Below are 19060 nucleotides of genomic sequence, written 5' to 3' on the forward strand. Positions count from 1 at the left end.
TAGACATGCCGGTTGGGGTTGATGGAGGCAGAAGCAGCGCCTGTTCCTATACCAAAGCCTGTGCTGTAAGAGTGCGAGGCCGTTGGCCAACAGCCACACCCACTTGCCCCATATCTGGTGTCGTATGTTACATTTGGTGTGGAGCAGGTACAGATGTGGCTACAGAGGAACAATTGGGAGCTTAAAGTGAGCGCCCAACGGCCCCTTTGCAAGCAGGGTTCCCTGCCAGCTGGCCAAGCGGGAACTCCTTAGTGCAGCTGAGGAGGGCTGGGGGAAGCAGGGTGGAAAAAGACTCTGTGTCAATGTGGAGGAAATGCTTTGAATCCAAACGTCTTCCTCTGCAGAGGGGGGGGGGATTCTTCTGATGTTATTCCAGTGGCTATACCCTGCCTCACTGCTTCTGAATGCCAGTTGCTGGAAACCGCAGGAGGGTCGAGTTGGTGTTGCACTCAGATCCTGCTTGCAGGCTTCCCAGAGGCATCTGTTTGGCCACTGTGAAATAGGGTTGCCAGGCTCAGGGCCTGAGACTGATCCTGTATCTTTAGGAGAAGAGAAAGTCAGCCAAGTGCAGGTGTTCTTGCAACACTTTAATGGGAAAAACCACAAGGTGGAATACTCCCTTTCCCCAGATCAACTTTTAAAGACACGGAAGAACTCGTGATTGCCAGGCCTGGACTCCAAGAGCCTGAGCCTGAGCCTGGCAACCCTACTGTGAAAACAGGATGCTGGACTAGATGGGCCATTGGCCTGATCCAGCAGGCTTTTCTGATGTTCTTATTTAGTTGAATCTGCTGAAACTTCCTAGTTCTGCTTTTAAGGGTTCTACTTGCTGTTTGATTATTAGAATATGAAATCTGATTGCACACTGCCCTGAAATCTAGATAGGAAGTGTATGAATAATTTAGATAAATAGATAAATAGCAGAGTCAGTGCCTGAATTTTGGAGGAAGCTATAGGGAAGGACTTAATGGAATGCACAACCCCCCTACCCCTTGACTCCCCCAGGTTTACCCAAGTTACTCCCCCCCCCAAAAAACTTCTAAAATAGTAGCTCAAGGAGCTCTCACAAAAGCCTTTGAAGGATAAGGCTATCAATGACTACTAGTCATGATAGCTATGCTCTACCTTCACTGTCAGAGGCAACATGGGATTTTTAAATTGCTTTTTAAGATGTGTTTTTAAATTTGTATATTTGTTTTTAATGTTTTAGTTGTTGTAAACTGCCCAGAGAGCTTTGGCTATGGGGTGCTATATGAATGCAACAACAACAACAACAACAACAACAATAATAATAACAATAATAATAATAATAATAATAATAATGGCTCTGGATACCAGTGGCTGGAAATTGCAGGTGGGGAGAGCACTGTTGCTCTCGGGTGCTGCTGGTGGACATCTGGTTGGCCACTGTGAGAGCAGGATGTCGGGTCAGCAAGGCTTGTTTTATATTCTGATGTTCTGAAAGGAGCTTCTCTCTCTCCTGCCCCTCGCCCCACCCCACCACCATCTGTAAGTCAAGCACTGTGCAAGAAAGCTCAATAAATGGACCAGAACCTCTATAAGCTAGAACCAAGCTCTCGTCAACTAGAGATGTGTTTGGCCTGGATTCATTTCAATTGCTGAGGAGGAGAGATAAGGGCACACTGTTTCTGCTATGTTACTGTAGCAGGGAATGAAAAGGAAATGTTAAAGACACCCTTTTAATCAAACAATGATATGTAGATTTTTAAAAATTACACATCCAAGTTATCTCACGGGAGGTGGGTGGGTCCAGTAACCGATCAGGTTTGATTTCCAAAGGGGCACACAGGTGAGAAGAGATGGCACCTGCCAACCTCCCCACAATCTACCATCCCTGGGATTTTTCTGGCAGCCTAGTCCATTATCCGTTTGGGCAAATGGTTGTAGGGAGGCCTAGCTTCCCTCATCCATGCATCACTCTTCATTTTAAAATTAGAACACAGGAAACTGCCTTATATTATTATTATTATTATTATTAGTATTAGTATTAGTATTAGTATTATTATTATTACATTTGTATACTGCCCCATAACCGAAGCTCTCTGGGCAGTTTACAACAATTAAAAACATTAAAAACAAATATACAAAGTTAAAAACACTTTAGAAAAAACAATTTGGGGGAGATTCCTGCCTGGCCAGCTCTGCACCTTGAACACAAGCCCATCTGTCCGTGCAAGAACATGAAGGACAGTCTAGCAGCAAAAGTGGGTCACTCTCTTCCCTCCACCCTCAAAGGCAGCACTCTTCCTTGTCCATTTCAACCAGAGGCTGGTGGTGAGACTCCCCTTCAGAGCCTTCCTCTGCAGCCACCTCCTGTGGGGCAGCTGCCTGAAGCAGGGCCACTTTGTAGGAGGCTGAAGAGGGGCCAATTCCACAGAGAGAGAGAGAGTGTCAGACTATTGGCCCATCTAGCTTAGTATTGTCCTCACAGACTGGCAGCAGCTCTCCAGGATTCCAGACAGAGGCCTTTTCCCAACCCTACGTGGAGATGCCGGGGGTTGAGCTTTGGGTGAGCTACCACTGAACTATGGTCTTTCCACAACAGGAACGTAAGAAGCTGCTTCAGAGTCAGACCATTGATCCATCTCACTCAGGATTGTCTGCACTGACTGGCAGCAGCTCTCCAGGGTTTCAGGCAGAAGTCTCTCCCAGCCTCACCTGGAGATGTTGGGGATTGAACTTGGGACCTTCTGCATGCAAAGCAGAAGCTCTGCCACTGAGCCACGGCCCTCCTGCATCCTACTTTGTACACAGATAAGGCGGAAAGGTGGTTGCTGTCCTCTTGTCTAATTTTGTCACAGAGTGGCAAAATTGGGAATGGAGAGACTGAGTGAGCCTCTGTGTGTTTGAATCTGCTAAAGATTACACCTTCCCTGCAAATTAGTCAGACAGAGACTTTAAGCTTTAAAAGAAGAAATAACTACTTTATTCTGGAAGTACTTACTTGATAGGAAAGAGTTCTACATCTAGCTAACTAGCTAAGTTGGAGATGCAAACGCTAAGCCTAGTGTTTGCCCTCATGCTTGGAGGAGAGGGAGAGACAAAGAGAAGATGTCTGCTGTCCCTCTCAAGAGAAAGAAGAGTAAGGAAGGAGACCGGAAGATGTGGTCAACATCCTATGTGTATCAGTCTAGCAGGAAGGGAGAGTCAGCAGGAGATCAAAGGATAGGTATTAGCCTAGCAGGAGGTCTCCTCTCTAGCTACCCCATAACCCACAAGTTGGAGTTGAACCACATATTCCAACAAATTTGGCCCTTGCAGAGGCGAGAGAGACCTCTGGGGACATGCCTGTCCCGCAGAATCCTCTTCTGCTGCTACTTTCAAAGAGCCGTTCCTGCTGCCGCCAGCACCCGCTAGCATTGCTGGCATAAATAGCTTGCTGAGGCGATCTTGGTTTGAATTGGTGGGACAAAGGATGAAGCCTCTTCCTCTGTGCGTGTGTTTCTTTTGCCGTGTGAGATGAATGGTATTTTGTTCAGGGCCATGAAAAAGGTTCCAGCTTTGTATAGGGAGAAACGAAGCGGGTGGCGAGGAGGAGGGGGAAGAGCAGGAAGGCAGGCAGTGAAGAAGAAAAGCTTGGGCTGTAAAAAGAGCAACTCCAGATAAATCTGTCAGGTTCTGAGCTTAAAAGGTACTTAATCATCTAATTACCTTGAAGGAGTTCTTCGTCTTTCCACGCTTAGCTGTTTCAGGTGCCTGTTCTCCCTCCCCCCAAGAAGCATGAAAAAGAGTTTATTTTGCCACCAGAAAGACGAAGAAGGAAAAGGGGGAAGATAGTGTGTTTGCTGAAAGTATTTTGTGCCAATTGGTTCATGCTTCAGGACACATAAAAGAACGGCAGCTTCAGATATTATTTCATCACAAGATTTGGCAGATCCCACACACTGTATTTCCCCAGAACAGCTGTTGCATGTTAGCGGGCCTTTAAGAGACCCTTCCGGTTCAAATGCGCTGATTTTCTTTGTCCCTTCCCTCCCAATTGCTTCCACTTAAGGCCCGAGATTTGCCGTCCCACTTGGGTTGCTGAAAGTGGATGCTCTCCAAATGGAGAAATGAAGATTCGTAACAGGTGCAGGCAGAATGGGCGAGGGAGAGTGCCTTTGACGGCTGAGCTGCGGGCTGCCCTAATACCAAAGGGCAGCAGATAAATCTAATGGTTAACAAACGAATGAAATATTTAGGGTTGTATCCAACAAAATCGTGTGAGCCAAATGACTTCCACGAGCAAAATGGAGCAGATTTGGGGATGGGAGCTGCACAAGGGGAAGGAGAGAAGTTCACTTGTGCTTGTGGACTGTGTTTCTCATAGTTTAGCCTTGTATCCAGCCTTTTTTGGATTCCTGCATTGAACAGGGGGTCGGACCCGATGGCCTTATAGGCCCCTTCCAACTCTACGATTCTATGAGTCTATGAACCCTGCATTGCCTTGTGTCCTGCAAGCTCTCCTCCCACCTTCCAGTGTAAACTTCACCATCCTATGCCCCAGTTGAGCCTCATCCCACTACAGAACCGGACAGAGCCCATTGGCGTCTGAAGGACCACTATTCCCCCATTCCTGAGCTAAAGGTTTGGGGTGTCATTAGTTATTCACCCTTCCATCTCTCCTGGGTGACAAAGGGTTGTATCTAAGGCTAGTTCTGCTCAGAGTAGACCAGCTGGAATTATTGGCTGTGACTAATTTAGGTCCATTAATCTCAGTGGGTGTACTCTGAATTTAACTTAGTTGAATACAACCCAAATCTTTTTAGGGTGGGGTTTTTTTTTGTTTTGTTTTTGCAAAGGCAGCCAGATCTTAAAATGGGGGGAGAGAGTGGATTTCTAGGGCTTTTGATGAGACACCTCTCACCAGCCCTAAAAATAAAGAAAAGAAATAATAAAGAGTGTTATGGGAAGGAGTCCCTGAGCACCCTTCACTGGGATGGCGCCTCTCAGAGCCTCCAATAGTCCGACACTCAATTATTCTGTTGTTATCTCCAGATGTTTACACTTTCCATAAATCCCCCCTGGCAGCCCTTTACTTCGTCAGTTACCTTTTAAGGTTATGGGCATTTTCTTTCGTTATTATTACTTCTGCTGTGCCAATAAATATGTATGTCATCCGTCAAGCTAATGGTGCCGTAAACTTTTAGGAAACGCAGATAAAATATATGGAGCATTAAAGGATTCTTTGACAGGCTGGAGTTCTCTCCTGGTCTGGTTCCATCGCACCTGGGAATGGTGTAACTTTGGAGGAGGTGTCGGGGGAAAGAACAAGCCAGCCAGGCTGGTGGGAAGACACACAGAAATTTACAGGGCTCGGAGTCCTTTCTGTGTATTGTCGACCTGATCCCACTTTATGATCTGATCAGATCTCTTTAGTTCCCTCTCCCCTTTGCCTGCTACATGGAGTAAAAGATAAATATAATTTTATGACCATGGAAATTAGTAGTGTAATAATGTAAACACAGTGCGAGCTGTAAATCACCAGCCATGTGCAATGGATGGCCTGCTTATTACTGCCTCTGTTTTCCTTGGTACATTCGTTTGCAGCTTTTGTGCTTCTTTTTTCCTGAAAAACCAGCAAACACAGAGCCTATGCATTTGAAATCTGTTATTGTTATTTATCAATATAAACATGAGGCTTTATAGTCTAAGTAAAGAAAGGTATCTTCCCTAAGGGACATAACAAATGAAAGCTTGGCAGCAAGAGTAAGAACAGTTTGGAGGGTGGGCTGCTCAGAGGAATAATTGTGCACATGAACCCTATATTTCCATTTTTTCTCTTGGGACACGCCTTGTCATTGCCTCTACTCAGCACAAGATCCCAGAATATTTGAATTCACTCTCACAAGCTGTGCTAGCAAATGGAGCCCTGATCAGCAACTCGTTTTATGGGAGAGGAGAATATGAGGTGACAAAAGCCAAGCCCCATTCCCTTCTCCCCCAATGGCCCATTGTCACACCCTGTTGCCATAGATTCTGCTCATCCAACTCTTTTGCCTTTGAAGCTAGCAATTGTGGGCGGCAAATGGCAGCCTCCAGAGGGCTGGATTTGGATCCTGGGCTGCCAGTTGCTAAGCCCTAAAATATATGCATCATGAAACATAACATTGCATAGTGGTGTCCAGACATCTGACTTTCCCTCGGATGTGGTTTTACCGGTGTGGTTGTTCCTGTACCAGCAAAAAAGCATCTTGTTACAACTTCTACCAGCTCCAACATGGCAAAAAGCTGATCTAGTGGTTTCCTCCCATCAAGGTTGCTGTCATGCCCTGGTTAGCAACCACATGGTCAAAGCTTGTTGTGTACCCATGATGTAGTGGTAATAACTTTGGAGACTTTGGATGTTTTTTTCCAGTGCCAGAGCAACTGTGCCAATAAGTTCATATTTAAAAGTTTACTTTGGACCAAACTAGGCGCTTTGTTAAATGTGTGGGCTTATGTCCCGATATCAAGACATTCCACATCTCTCCAGCCCCTGCAGCCCCTGCCAGTGTTGGAGCAGGAGTTGTGGACATGTGGCATGTCAGAGCACAAGTGGAGGAAAGCACTAAAGGCATGGTTTCCAAGTTCAACAGCATGTCGCCTGAGTAGTCCTATGGTGGTGATGGTAGGAGATCCTCTGCAGGGATTGGGGAGAGGGATAGCGATTCAGCTCACATTTAAAGAAAAATTTACCGAATCCGCACTTGCTGAAACAGTGCACAAAAGGAAACACAGCCATCCTTTGAAATTCACAGGTCTCTGAATTTTGCATTGCAGTTCTCCAGCCAAGTAAGGTGTACAAAAATGCATACACTGGGGGCATGTGTGCATGGAAATTAACTTACAAAAATGTGTTCTGTTAGGAACGTTGCTTTGCAACATGTGTATCCTTGGCCACATTTCATGCAAAAATACGTCTGTTAGGAGAAATCCACACTAAAATGTGGGTGAGTTTTCCTGATGACTTTTTAAAGAAAGGGAAAAAAATGCAAACTGATGTGGAAATGTGAAGAACTGAAGTTAAGACTGGGAATATGAGAAACTGAGGGAAACCAAAACTGACATATTTGCCTATTCCTAGTCCTGTGTCAGAGAAACCACCATTTCCTAAGCCCCATGGCCTCACCCCAGACAAGGTTCCGGCATTTCCATTTTTTAAAAAAAATGTTTTTCATTGACATCAATCAGAAAGAAAATCACTACACCAGTTTCAGGACTGGTGCCACCTTCCGCCATTTTGGCAGAATGAGGGGGCTTAAGCTTTCCATGATCGACACTTGACACGTCCCTTTCAATCTCTACCACTGGCTTGGGTCAAGGATCTCTCAAGGGCCACCTGATCCTTTATATCCAGCCCAATCACCTATAAACTGGGGGGGAGTCTCTGCTGGTGGTCCTCCATGGCTCAGATGCACGGCTCACATGTTGTGCCTTCAGTGTTGTGAGCCAAAGCCTGTGGAACTCCCTCCCAAATAAGATTAGACAGGCACCTTCCCTGTTGAACCTCAACCGCATGAATAAAATTTCTTGTTCCAGCAGGCATTTTAAGGCTGTGTTTGGTTTTATGGTGATGTCACTGTTTATTTTGCGTATAGCTTGTTGTGGCATATAAATGTTTAAATAAATAAACACACTGCTGGGAGTGCATCTATGCCTGCCAAGGTTTCCACTGGTGTCCAAGGGGCTCCTTCGGAGGCATAAGTACTGCCCTGCTGGTGCAGATTCTCCCTGCCTGTGGAACAGCAGCATCCTAAGGCCCTTTTGGTTGACTTTAGAAAGGCAGCCTCACTGTAATATCTGATTTGGTCTTTATTCTGCCATTGCACGCTTATATACTGGTGGAAATGTTTAAGGTTGCACACAAGTTTTGTCCAGTGTAGATATTCTGGTTTCACTGGTTGTGACTATTATTCCTCAGTGACGGTGGGGGGAAGATTTTCTTTTTAAAAAAAGTGATGACTTCTAAAACCTGGACCATCCCAAGACTCGAACGCAGGGTAAAGCCCCCATCTCTGTTATCTCCCTCTTTCTGAGAAATTGCCTTTTAAAATTTCAATTAGAAAGTACATGAGGTCAAACAGATAAAGTCACACACTTGGGGGAGGATTTCGCCTTTTTTTTATGGCCCGCGCCACTTCAATTATCTATAATGAACTTCCTAACAGAGCCTCAAACCTTTTTATATGCTAACAAATCCGTTATTGGGGCCGCTGCAATTGCCTCTTGATAATGAATTTGAAACAAGTACGATCAAAAAGGTTACGGCGCTGGCTCTGGGGCAGCGGGTGGGAGAGGAGAGAGAAAACTCCAAATACTGTGAGGAAAATGCCACCTGGGACCTCTCTATGTTGCCCCCTTTCCTTTCCCCCTCTGGCCTTGTGCGCACCATGGATCCTGCACCTGCCTCTATATTTTGCACCTAGGAACCATCCCAAGGTTCCTTCCCAAACAGACATATGCTTTAAGTTTTTAATTAATTATTAATTAATGTTATTGGGGGGGACTATTTCCTCATTTTTTAAAAAAAAAATAAAGTAAATTAATTAGTAGTATTCCCTTTTTAGTATTTATTTTTTTATTACATTTATATACTGCCCCATAGCTGAAGCTCTCTGGACAGTTTACAGCAATTAAAAACATTAAAAAGAAATATACAAATTTTAAAACACAAAAAACAATTTAAAACACAGTTTATAAAATTTAAAAACAATTTAGTAGTAGTAGTATACCTTTTTTTTTTTAGATGAAAGTTGTTGGGGACTCCATCCCTCCTCAATCAGAGCCTGGCATGGTGGGCATATTTCTCTCTTTTCACATGTGCGTACTTACACACACACACACACACACACACACACACATCCCCTTGTCTGATGCTAGTTGTGGTCCAGCTCACCCGTACAGCGGTGTGATTTTAAGTCTCTGTAATGCCATTCCTAGCCAAAGTAACTGCAGCTGTTCCTCAACTCATCCATTTCTTTGTCTTGCTAAACTGTTTGTGCCCACAACGCGTATCCGCCATCTGCTTTGACGAGAGATTTCTCCAACTCTCTCAAGCCATCCGTCTTCCTGCTTTCCCTTCCCTGTGCTTTGACTCAGTCATTCCCTTCCTCCTTTCCCACTGCCAGCTCTCAGAAGTGGGCACCTGTACAGCCCCCTACAGAACATGCCACTCCATTGGATCTCCTTCTGTGGACAGGATAGAATCATAGAATAGTAGAGTTGGAAGGGGCCTATAAGGCCATCAAGTCCAACCCCCTGCGCAATGCAGGGATCCAAATTAAAGCATTCCCGACAGATGGCTGTCCAGCTGCCTCTTGAATGCCTCCAGTGTCAGAGAGCCCACTACCTCTCTAGGTAATTGATTCCATTGTTGTAGGGCTCTAACAGTTAGGACGTTTTTCCTGATGTCCAGTCGAAATCTGGCTTCCTGCAACTTGAGAGTTTCCTTACAGTGGTGCGAGGCCAAATTAAAGGGCAGTTCTCCTGCATAACACAAAAAGGGCCACAGCTCAGTGGCAGAGCATCTTCTTTGCATGCAGAAGGTCCCAGGCTCAACCCTTGGTGTCTGCAGGTAGGGCTGGGAGAGACTCCTGTCCGAAACCCTGCAAAGCTGCTGCCAGTCAGTGCAGAGAGTACTGAGGTAGATGGACCAATGGTCTGACTCGGTAGAAGGCAGCTGAAGGGCTGCAGCTCAGTGGTAGAGCATCTCCTTTGCATGCAGAAGGTCCCAGGTTCGGTCCCCGGCAACTCCAGATAATGCTCAGCATGTCCCTTGCTTTAAATGCCGGAGTTCTGCTGCTGGTCAGTGTGGATAATACTGAGCTAGATGGGCAAATGGTCTGAGTCAGTATAAAGCAGTTTCCTAGGTTTGAATGTTTCTGGATGTGGGTCTCCCTTCTGAACATACCCTCTCCTCTCTGGGGCCCATAATATTCAATGGGATTAAAAGAGCTGCGTGTGAAGTGCCGTGTGCACATATGGAGCTCTGTCTATGCTCCGTTGGCCCTCCCATAACTCTGCAGCTCCCCAGGTCCTGAAGCAGTAGCTGCTTCAGAAAGTCACTGTTTCTGTTTGCTGTGCTGGAGTAATCTGTAGGCAGAAGAAAAGCAGAGGCAGCAAGAAAGGAAGACTTAAGACAGACACGCTCATTTTGTCCTTTCTCTGTTCATACCTCTCTCAGGATGCCCCCAGGTAGCCACTCAGCTGATAAAAACTGCAAAGTTATAATCAGCATCATTTATTGCGTTTATATCCCATCTTTTCTCCAAGGAGCTCAAGATGGCATATGTGGTCCTCCCCCTTTTCATTTAATCCCCACAACAACCCTGTGAGAGGCAGATACTGGCCCGAGGTCACCCAGTAAGCTTCATGGCTGAGTGGAGATTTGAACCCTGGTCTTCCAAGTCCTGGTCTGCTCCATCATACCTTCCTCTCTCCCCAAAGATTCAAATCTGTCTCCCTGATCTGCTAGTTTTCTAAGTGCAGGACCCCCCTCCCCCCGCCAATAAGGCTTTACTGTGTGGCTAGATGGACCAGCACTGATCTTGCAGTCTGCAGAGTTGTAAGCAGCCTGGCAAGAGCATTATCTGGGAAACAAAACATAACGGATTCAAGGCCCTCTATAATCTCTGAGACTTTCTTCTGGAAGCATTGGAAGCAAGCTTTTGAGTGGTGCAGAACTCTTGCTAGTTCCAAGCAGGGAAAAAGAGGGAATACTCATCTTTCAGGGGAAAGCAACAAAACATAGATTTTGGATCTAATATAAGTGCAAGTTCTCCAAGGTCCAACCAGGCCATCCAGAACAGGTCACTCATCCATAACTGTTTACTAACTGTAGGTGCAATTTCTTTTTCTCTCCCTCCCTGATCCCCACTTTCTTTAGGACTGCCCCCAGCTCCTGCAAGTCAATAAGATCTTGGTGCCCGTGGATGTTATCAAGCCGATCACGCTGAAGGCGAAGAACCTGCCCCAGCCACAATCTGGGCAGCGTGGCTACGAATGCATCATCAACATCCAGGGCAATGAGAAGAGGGTGCCGGCCTTGCGGTTTAACAGCTCCAGCGTCCAGTGCCAGAACACTTCAGTGAGTAAGCCTTGTTTGCTCTGGGCACAGAGGGGAACTGGGCTAGGGTTGGTGGGGAGATTTGCTTTCATCTGCATTGTAAGAAGAAGTGACTTACTTTGCACTTTTCGAGCTAATGTGCGGACTGAAACAGGATTATCCGTTGAAATTCACACTTTTCTGAATTGCGTGGTGCAGTTCTCTAGCCAAACAATGGGTTCCATCCAACGCAGTGCCAAGTTAAAGTCACTTGGCGGTATACTTGCTCCTCTGGCGAAATGCTTTGTGCCAACAGAACATTGCTGTGCAAGGCAATGCATAAACAGGTTGCTGGTAACCTTGTTGCAGAACAGATTGTGCGGCTATTGCATTGGTTTCTTCTGCAAACTGGAAATTTCTGCAGAGATGTGGAGAATTGAATTTACAACTGGAAAAACAAGAAGTAGAGACAAGCCAAAACTGACAGACTTTCTTACCCAGGAAAGCAAAGGGCCCTGCCTTTCGTCAGGGGATTGTCTTCAAAATGGACAAATTAGAGCCATCTTTGAAGATTGAAATAGCAAGTTACATAATTCACACCATGGTTAATAAAACCCAGGAAATATAGAACACACACACAAAAGCTGCTGTCAGCTATTCAGAATGAAATGTATAGAGTAAGGCTGTGCACAGACCCCCCACCATTTGCCCCATGGCTCTAGTACAGGGAGGGCATCAGGCCTACCCACTCTGAGTCAATCGAGAGACTAGCCACCATGGCGCAAAGCCACTCCTGAATAAGTTGGGGGTGGGGCTCATGATTGTGTGTGTGTTGTTATGTGCCTTCAAGATGGTTACACCTTATGGTGACCCTGTGAATCAGCAACCTCCAGTAGCATCTGTCATGAACCACCCTGTTCAGATCTTGTAAGTTCAGGTCTGTGGCTTCCTTTGTGGAATCAATCCATCTCTTGTTTGGCATTCCTCTTTTTCTACTCCCTTCTGGTTTTCCCAGCATTATTTTCTAATAAATCATGTCTTCTCATTATGTGCCCAAAGTGTGATAACCTCAGTTTCATCATTTTAGCTTCTAGTAATAGTTCTGGTTTAATTTGTTCTAACACCCAATTATTTGTCTTTTTCGCAGTCCATGGTATGCGCAAAGCTCTCCTCCAACACCACATTTCAAATGAGTTGATTTTTCTCTTATCCGCCTTTTTCACTGTCCAACTTTCACATCCATACATAGAGATCGGGAATACCATGGTCTGAATGATCCTGACTTTAGTGTTCAGTGATATATCTTTGCATATGAGGACCTTTTCTAGCTCTCACAACTGATTTCTTGATGTATCCATTTTGGTTAATGACAGTGCCAAAGTATTGATAATCTTTGACAAGTTCAACGTCCACATTAAGAACTCTGAAATTACATAAATCTTCTGTTGTCATTACTTTAGTCTTCTTGATGTTCAGCTGTAGTCTTGCTTTTGTGCTTTCCTCTTTAACTTTCTTCAGCATTCATTTCAAATCATGACTGATTTCTGTTAGAAGTATGGTATTGTCTACATATCTTATATTATTGATGTTTCTCCCTCCAATTTTCACACCTCCTTCATCTTGGTCCAGTTCCTCTTTCCGTATGATTTTCTGCGTATAGATTAAACAAGTAGGGTGATAAAATACACCCCTGTCTCACATCCTTTCCTCATATAATAGTAGAGTTGGAAGGGGCCTATAAGGCCATCCAGTCCAACCCCCTGCGCAATGCAGGAATCCAAATCAAAGCATTCCCAACAGATGGCTGTCCAGCTGCCTCTTGAATGCCTCCAGTGTTAGAGAGCCCACTACCTCTCTAGGTAATTGATTCCATTGTTGTATGGCTCTAACAGTTAGGACGTTTTTCCTGTCTTATTGGGAACCAATCGGTTTCTCCATATTGTGTCCTTACAGTAGCCTCTTGTCCAGAGTATAGGTTGCGCATCAGGACAATAAGATTCTGTGGCACCCCCATTTCTTTTAAAGCATTCCATAGTTTTTCATGATCTACACAATCAAAGGCTTTCTGTAATTTATAAAGCACAGGAGATTTTCTTCTGAAATTCCTTGCTCCATTCCATAACCCAACTTGTGTTTGCGATATGATATCTGGTGCCTCTTCCCTTTCTAAATCCAGCTTGGACATCTGGCATTTCTCACTTCATATATTGTAAGTGCCTTTGTTGTAGAATCTTGAGTATTACTTACTTGCATGGGATAGTACAGCAGTGTTCGATAATTACTGCATTCCCTGGGATCCCCTTTTTTTGCAATCGGGATGTATATGGGACGCTTCCAGTCTGTGGGCCATTGTTTAGTTTTCCATATTTGTTGATAATTTTTGTCAAAATTTAGACAGATTCAGTCTCAGTAGCTTGTAGCAACTCTATTGGTATGCCATCTGTTCCTGGTGATTGGTTTCTTCCAAGTATTTTAAGAGCCGCTTTCACCTCGCATTCTAAAATTTCTGGTTCTTCATCATACAGTTCCTCCGTGAATGAATCTGTCATCCTGGCATCTCTTTCATAGAGTTCTTCAGTTTATTGCTTCCATCTTCTTTTTATTTCATCTCGGTCATTCAGTGTGTTCCCCTGTTGATTATTCAACATCCCTACTCTTGGTTTAAACTTCCCTTTCATTTCACTAATCTTTTGGAATAGGGCTCTTGTTCTACCCTTTTTGTTGTCTTCTATTTCTGTACAACAACTATTGTAGTAGTTCTCTTTGTCCCTATGTACTACACTGGATTATTGCATTTGGGCTCATGATTAAGTAGGGTAAAAAAAGCCCTAATTCAACATATGGCAGGGAGGGGGGCAGGGGAAGGAGTTGTTGTGTCTCTTCCCCCCCCCCAGACGAGAGCGGGGTCCATTTATACTTTGCAATGTTGTTTTGGAAAGGGCTAGAAAGGAACACCACAACTGCCTCTTCCTGCCTTCCTGCCTTTGGGATAGATTTGAGGCATCCAATCCAGCCTGTAGTGATCTGTGGCTGTCAGAACCCGACATGGTCAACCAGAATGGGTCCGATTTGCCTTTGGGCTCAAACCTCAGCTGAATCTGGTGCACAGCCTTAGTATAGACCTTGCCTTTTGTAGTTCCGTGAAAGGGGATACTATCATTTCTTACGCTTGCTGCTCACAATAGGGGTGGCTAAATCAGTTTATTCCTGGTCCATGGCACTTTTGCATGTGTTCACCCATCAGGCTGTTCTATCTTGTTTCTGCAATAATCTGCAACTTCAAAACAGAACAAAATAGGAATTGAGAATGTAATCTGCTCATTGGCCACAGAATCCTGGTTGACTCCAAGATGGGGGTAGGGGAGGACGGGAGCTGGAATGGAGTATCCTGGGAAAGGGCATGGCTGGTCAGCTGATTGGAACCCCGAGCAGGAGCACTCCCCAATACAACATTTTGTGGCAGGTCGCACTTGTAGATTATTATATGCCAGGAATGGGTGAACTCTCCATTCTGTTCTGCAAATAACCTGGTAGGTCTGCCTTGTTTCTGTACCAGGACGCACTCCCTTGAATTGAGGAGAGACGCAAGTAGTTTTGGAGAACCTGGTGCTAATAGAGTTCTGGGTGTGTTGGGTGTGTTGCATTCAATCCTGCTACACAGATGAACAGAAGACCCCCAAGGGGAAGCAGTCAGCGTCAGTGCTGTGTGGTTTGTGGCCCACTGAGAGAGCATACAGTATATGGTCTTCCCCCAGTGGCCTTCATGGATATGCTCTGTTCATTCACGTGCATTGCATAAATGTGAAGTAGTTGCCTTCTGTGTTGAAGCATAACTCCAGCTAAGCTCAGTGTGCATTGATGGTGCTACATAAATGGTAATTTGTGCCGGTTGTACATATGTGCCAAAGTACTGTGTACATGTATTGGGAAACTGGCCAATCACAGCTTGCCAGAATGTGTTCATACAGAGATTTTGATGCATGTGGGAGATTGACACATTTATTGTCCATCTGCAAATAGCCTCCTGCGTGTAGATAAGGATTTGTTGTTGTTGTTATGTGCCTTCAAGTCGATTACGACTTGTGGCGACCCTATGAATCAACGACCTCCAATAGCATGTTATATACCGCCCTGTTCAGATCTTGTAAGTTCAGCTTCCTTTATGGAATCAATCCATCTTTTGTTTGGCCTCCCTCTTTTTTTACTCCCTTCTGTTTCTCCCAGCATTATTGTTTTTTCCAGTGAATCATGTCTTCTCATTATGTGTCCAAAGTATGACAACCTGTTTCATCATTTTAGCTTCTAATGATCGTTCTGGTTTAATTTGTTCTAACACCCAATTATATGTCTTCTGAGTGGTCCATGGTACTTGCAAAGCGCTCCTCCAACACCACATTTCAAATGAGTTGATTTTTCTCTTATCAGCTTTTTTCACTGTCCACCTTTCACATCCATACATAGAGATTGGGAATACCATGGTCTGAATGATCCTGACTTTAGTGTTCAGTGATACATCTTTGCATTTGAGTTGATAAGGATACTAGATCCAGTAATCCAGGGACTCTTGTAGCCCTTAAAGTAGCCTTTCTCAACCAGTGTGCCTCCAGATGTTGCTGGACCACAATTCCCATCTTTCCTGACCATTGGCAATGTTAGCTGAGGCTGATGGGAGTTGTGGTCCAACAATATCTGGAGGCACACTGGTTGGGAAAGGCTGCCTTAAAGCCTCCAACTGCAGCTGTGGAAGGGGGCAGCACTTCATTGCCTTTGCTGAGCGGCAACTCAGGATGGTCCACATTTGAATGCAGCTCTACCTAACACAACACCTGTCCTGAAACTTTATGCGAGCGAAAATGCAGATATCATCAAGCCACAATTCTCTGAATTTGTGATGCACTTCCCCAGCCAAATAATTGTGTAGAAATAGTGTGTCTAAAAATGCATCTATCAGTGAAAACAACAGACCCAAATGTGTTAAGGGAAACTGCTTGCAAAAATGTGCATATTAGGCAAGAAAACCTCTATATGGTGTAGTGCACTACAATGCAGAATGACTTTTCATGAGTCGATGTGGAACTATGGCAACTGAACTTAAGATTGGAAAAATGGGAAACGGAAACGTACAGATTTGTCAGTCCCTAGTGGCAGCCAAGGAGAAGGCAGGATACGTACCCTGTTGTTGTCACTGGAGACCGCGTTGTGTAGCGGGCTGCCGACCAGTGAGCAGCTACACACTTGCATTCAGGGCTGACCCCAGACATTTTGATGCCTGAGGCTGTTGATTTAGCTTCCTTCTGCTGCTGATGCCACCTCTCAGGACTCAACGCCAAGGATGCACTCAGGTCCTGCGTGTGAGTATCCCATGGGCATCTGGTGGGACAGTGCAGTTGCACTCAGGTCCTTGTTGCAGGCATGAGGACAGGATGTTGGACAAGGTGGCCCATTGGCCTGATCTAGCTGCAGGGCTCTTCTTATGTTCCGTGGGGCTGCCTACCCCTTTGCTCACCTTACTAGCAGATTGACAACTTTCTAAAGGCATAGTCTCCCAGATGCCTATCAGGCAACTCTGCATGGAAGGTGCCTTCAGTATGGGAATTTCAAAATGTATGCAGTAGCTTCTCCATTCAAATCCTCTATAAAAGTCTGGATGTGGCTGTTCCGCTTCCCCTCCCCTCCGTGTCATTCAGTGGGGCTTTTTTCCTCGAAAAGGACTTGGCTGAAAGGTTTTAATTTAATTTGCAGACTTTTTTTCTCCCCTCCTGAGCAGAGAGCTTCCTAAAGCCAAGCCGCTCTTCAGACAGGCAGGAAGCTGAGGCACATCACATCGTGCCCGCCTCGCAATGAATACTAATTCAGTTTTTTTAAAAAAATAAGTATTGGGGGTGGGAAGGAAACAGAGGGGAATAATTCCTGTAAAGCTGCAGAGCTGGATGCTTACATCATTATTTGCTGTTATCAGCTTCATCCAACCATAGAATAGAAAAACCATAGGTATTGCTATTCCCATTCCTGAACCATTCAAAATACAAGATAGATTAAACAGGTATTTGTACATGTGGGGGAGGGGACCTTGGGGTCCCATTTGGCCAAGACTGTCTATCATGCAAGAATTCAAGATCCCCTCAGGTATTTTCAGTAGAGGGGGCCGTATAGATAGTTCCACTGCCCTCAGAAGTTTGGGGGGTGCCTGGAAAAGGGCATTCTCTGTGGCAGCCCCTAAGTTGTGGCATTGCCGCCCTACTGGAGATGGAGGAGGAATTTGATTCCGTTCACATTGAAAGCTGAATTTATCAAATCAGCACTTTCCGAAACACTAAGAGAACCACAACACAGCCATCTTTCGAAATTCATACTTATCCGAATCTTACAGTGCAGTTCTCTGGCCAAGCAAGTGTTTACAAAAATGCATATATTAGGGGGAAGTGTCCACAAAATGAATATATTGGTGAAAATAATATAAAAAAAATGTATTATGGTGGAATAAATTGCTTGCAAAACTGTGGACATTACTTAGAATGGCACACAAAAATGTATTTATTAGGAGAAATTTGCACTAAATTGCTGAAGAATTGTCAAATTGCTGCAGAAATGTAGAGAACCAAATTTAAGATTAAAAGGTTACAGTAGGGCCCTGCTTACCGGCGTTCCATTTTGCGGCGTTCCGCTGATGTGGCAGCTTTCAATTCGGGGAAATTCCCTGTTTTAAAGCCGATTTTGTGATTTTAGTGCATTTTGTGACATTTTTGCATCATTTTCGTGTGATGCGGCCCATTATAGTCAATGGGTTCCACTTTACTGCGATTTCCGCTTTATGGCAGGGGCCTGGTCCCTAACCCGCCGTATAAGCGGGTCCCTACTGTATATATATATAACTTTCCGTGGTTCATGCTTCTCACATTCCATATTCCTATTAGGTACGTCATACAACTCCGGACTCTCCTTTCACATCTTTGCACATCAGCCTCTGGGCTTCCATTCGGCTTTGACCCAGTGGCATCATTAGTCACAGCACTATTCATACATGTCCGTTGTTCTTCCCCAGTAGCTCGGTGAGTGCCTTCTGACCTGGGGGGTCTCATCTTCCGGCACTATCTCGTGTTGCATTTTGCATACTCTGTTCATAGGGTTTTCGTGGTAAGAGGTATTCAGAGGTGGTTTACCATTGCCTTCCTCTGAGTTTGGATGCATCTTAGTCTGATGTCTCAGCTTTGACTATTCCGCCTTGGGTGCCCCTACTAGGAGTCTAGGCTCTTGGTCTAGACTCCTGACAGCATTGCTCTCAGCTTCTTCAACACACTCAAACCCCCTCACCACGTTAAGGTGTGCATCCGAAGAGGAGGTACCTTTGCTGTGCGCTCGCATCCCTGCCATGAACCAAGATGGCGGCAGAGGCTTCAGCTCCTTAGGGAAACCTCAGCCGCCATCTTTCTTAAGGGCACCACTGTGTGCGCAACTGCAGAACAAGGTAGGTTAAGGAAGGGAATGGCGGAGTCCCGAGGCTCTAGCCATGCACGAATCGCAGAAGGGGAGCGCTGGGGCCTAGGGCAGGCTTTTGCCCAAGGGCCCCAGCATGTCTGGGGCCGGCCCTGGCTGCTATATTCATAATCAGTGGTAGACCCTGCCAGAGTGCTGGGATTCTAGCAGCTGCCCAAGGATGCCGGGAGCTGGTGCCAGCCTTGCACATGGTATTTTATTAATGGTGTAGAATAGAGACGGGGAATCTTTGGCCTGCAGACCCAATGTAGCCCCCCAGCCCCCTCTCTCTGACCCTTGGAATTCTCCCTATGCCACACCTCCTCTCCCCAGGCCACTAGCCCCGCTCCATACCCTCCTTGAGTGCTCGTGCCAACTAGAATATGTCCTTGGACTGTAATAATGCCTCTTGACTGTCTGGATGGAGGGCGAGAGATAGGAGAAAGTTCATTTTTGGGTCGCCTGAATGTACATAGGTCAGAGTCACATCTCTTGTTCCACCTACTTTGCCTCTGGCAAACATAATATTCCTGGCCGATAATAAACCCTCTTCATGGTTCA

At 45.3% G+C, this 19060-nt stretch overlaps 1 protein-coding gene across 9 annotated transcripts in view; it reads left to right on the forward strand.

Annotated features, from left to right (window-relative positions):
* PLXNA4 (plexin A4) overlaps window positions 1-19060 on the forward strand; it is a 748486-nt gene that overhangs the window by 577709 nt on the left and 151717 nt on the right. For all 9 annotated transcript variants that reach the window (XM_061638090.1, XM_061638091.1, XM_061638093.1 and 6 more), the window contains one exon: window positions 10868-11068. In XM_061638090.1, the coding sequence (XP_061494074.1) occupies window positions 10868-11068 (201 nt within the window). The remainder of the gene's footprint in view (window positions 1-10867; window positions 11069-19060) is intronic.

This window comes from Rhineura floridana, chromosome 8 (genome assembly GCF_030035675.1).
Source record: "Rhineura floridana isolate rRhiFlo1 chromosome 8, rRhiFlo1.hap2, whole genome shotgun sequence".
NCBI classification, from domain to species: domain Eukaryota; kingdom Metazoa; phylum Chordata; class Lepidosauria; order Squamata; family Rhineuridae; genus Rhineura; species Rhineura floridana.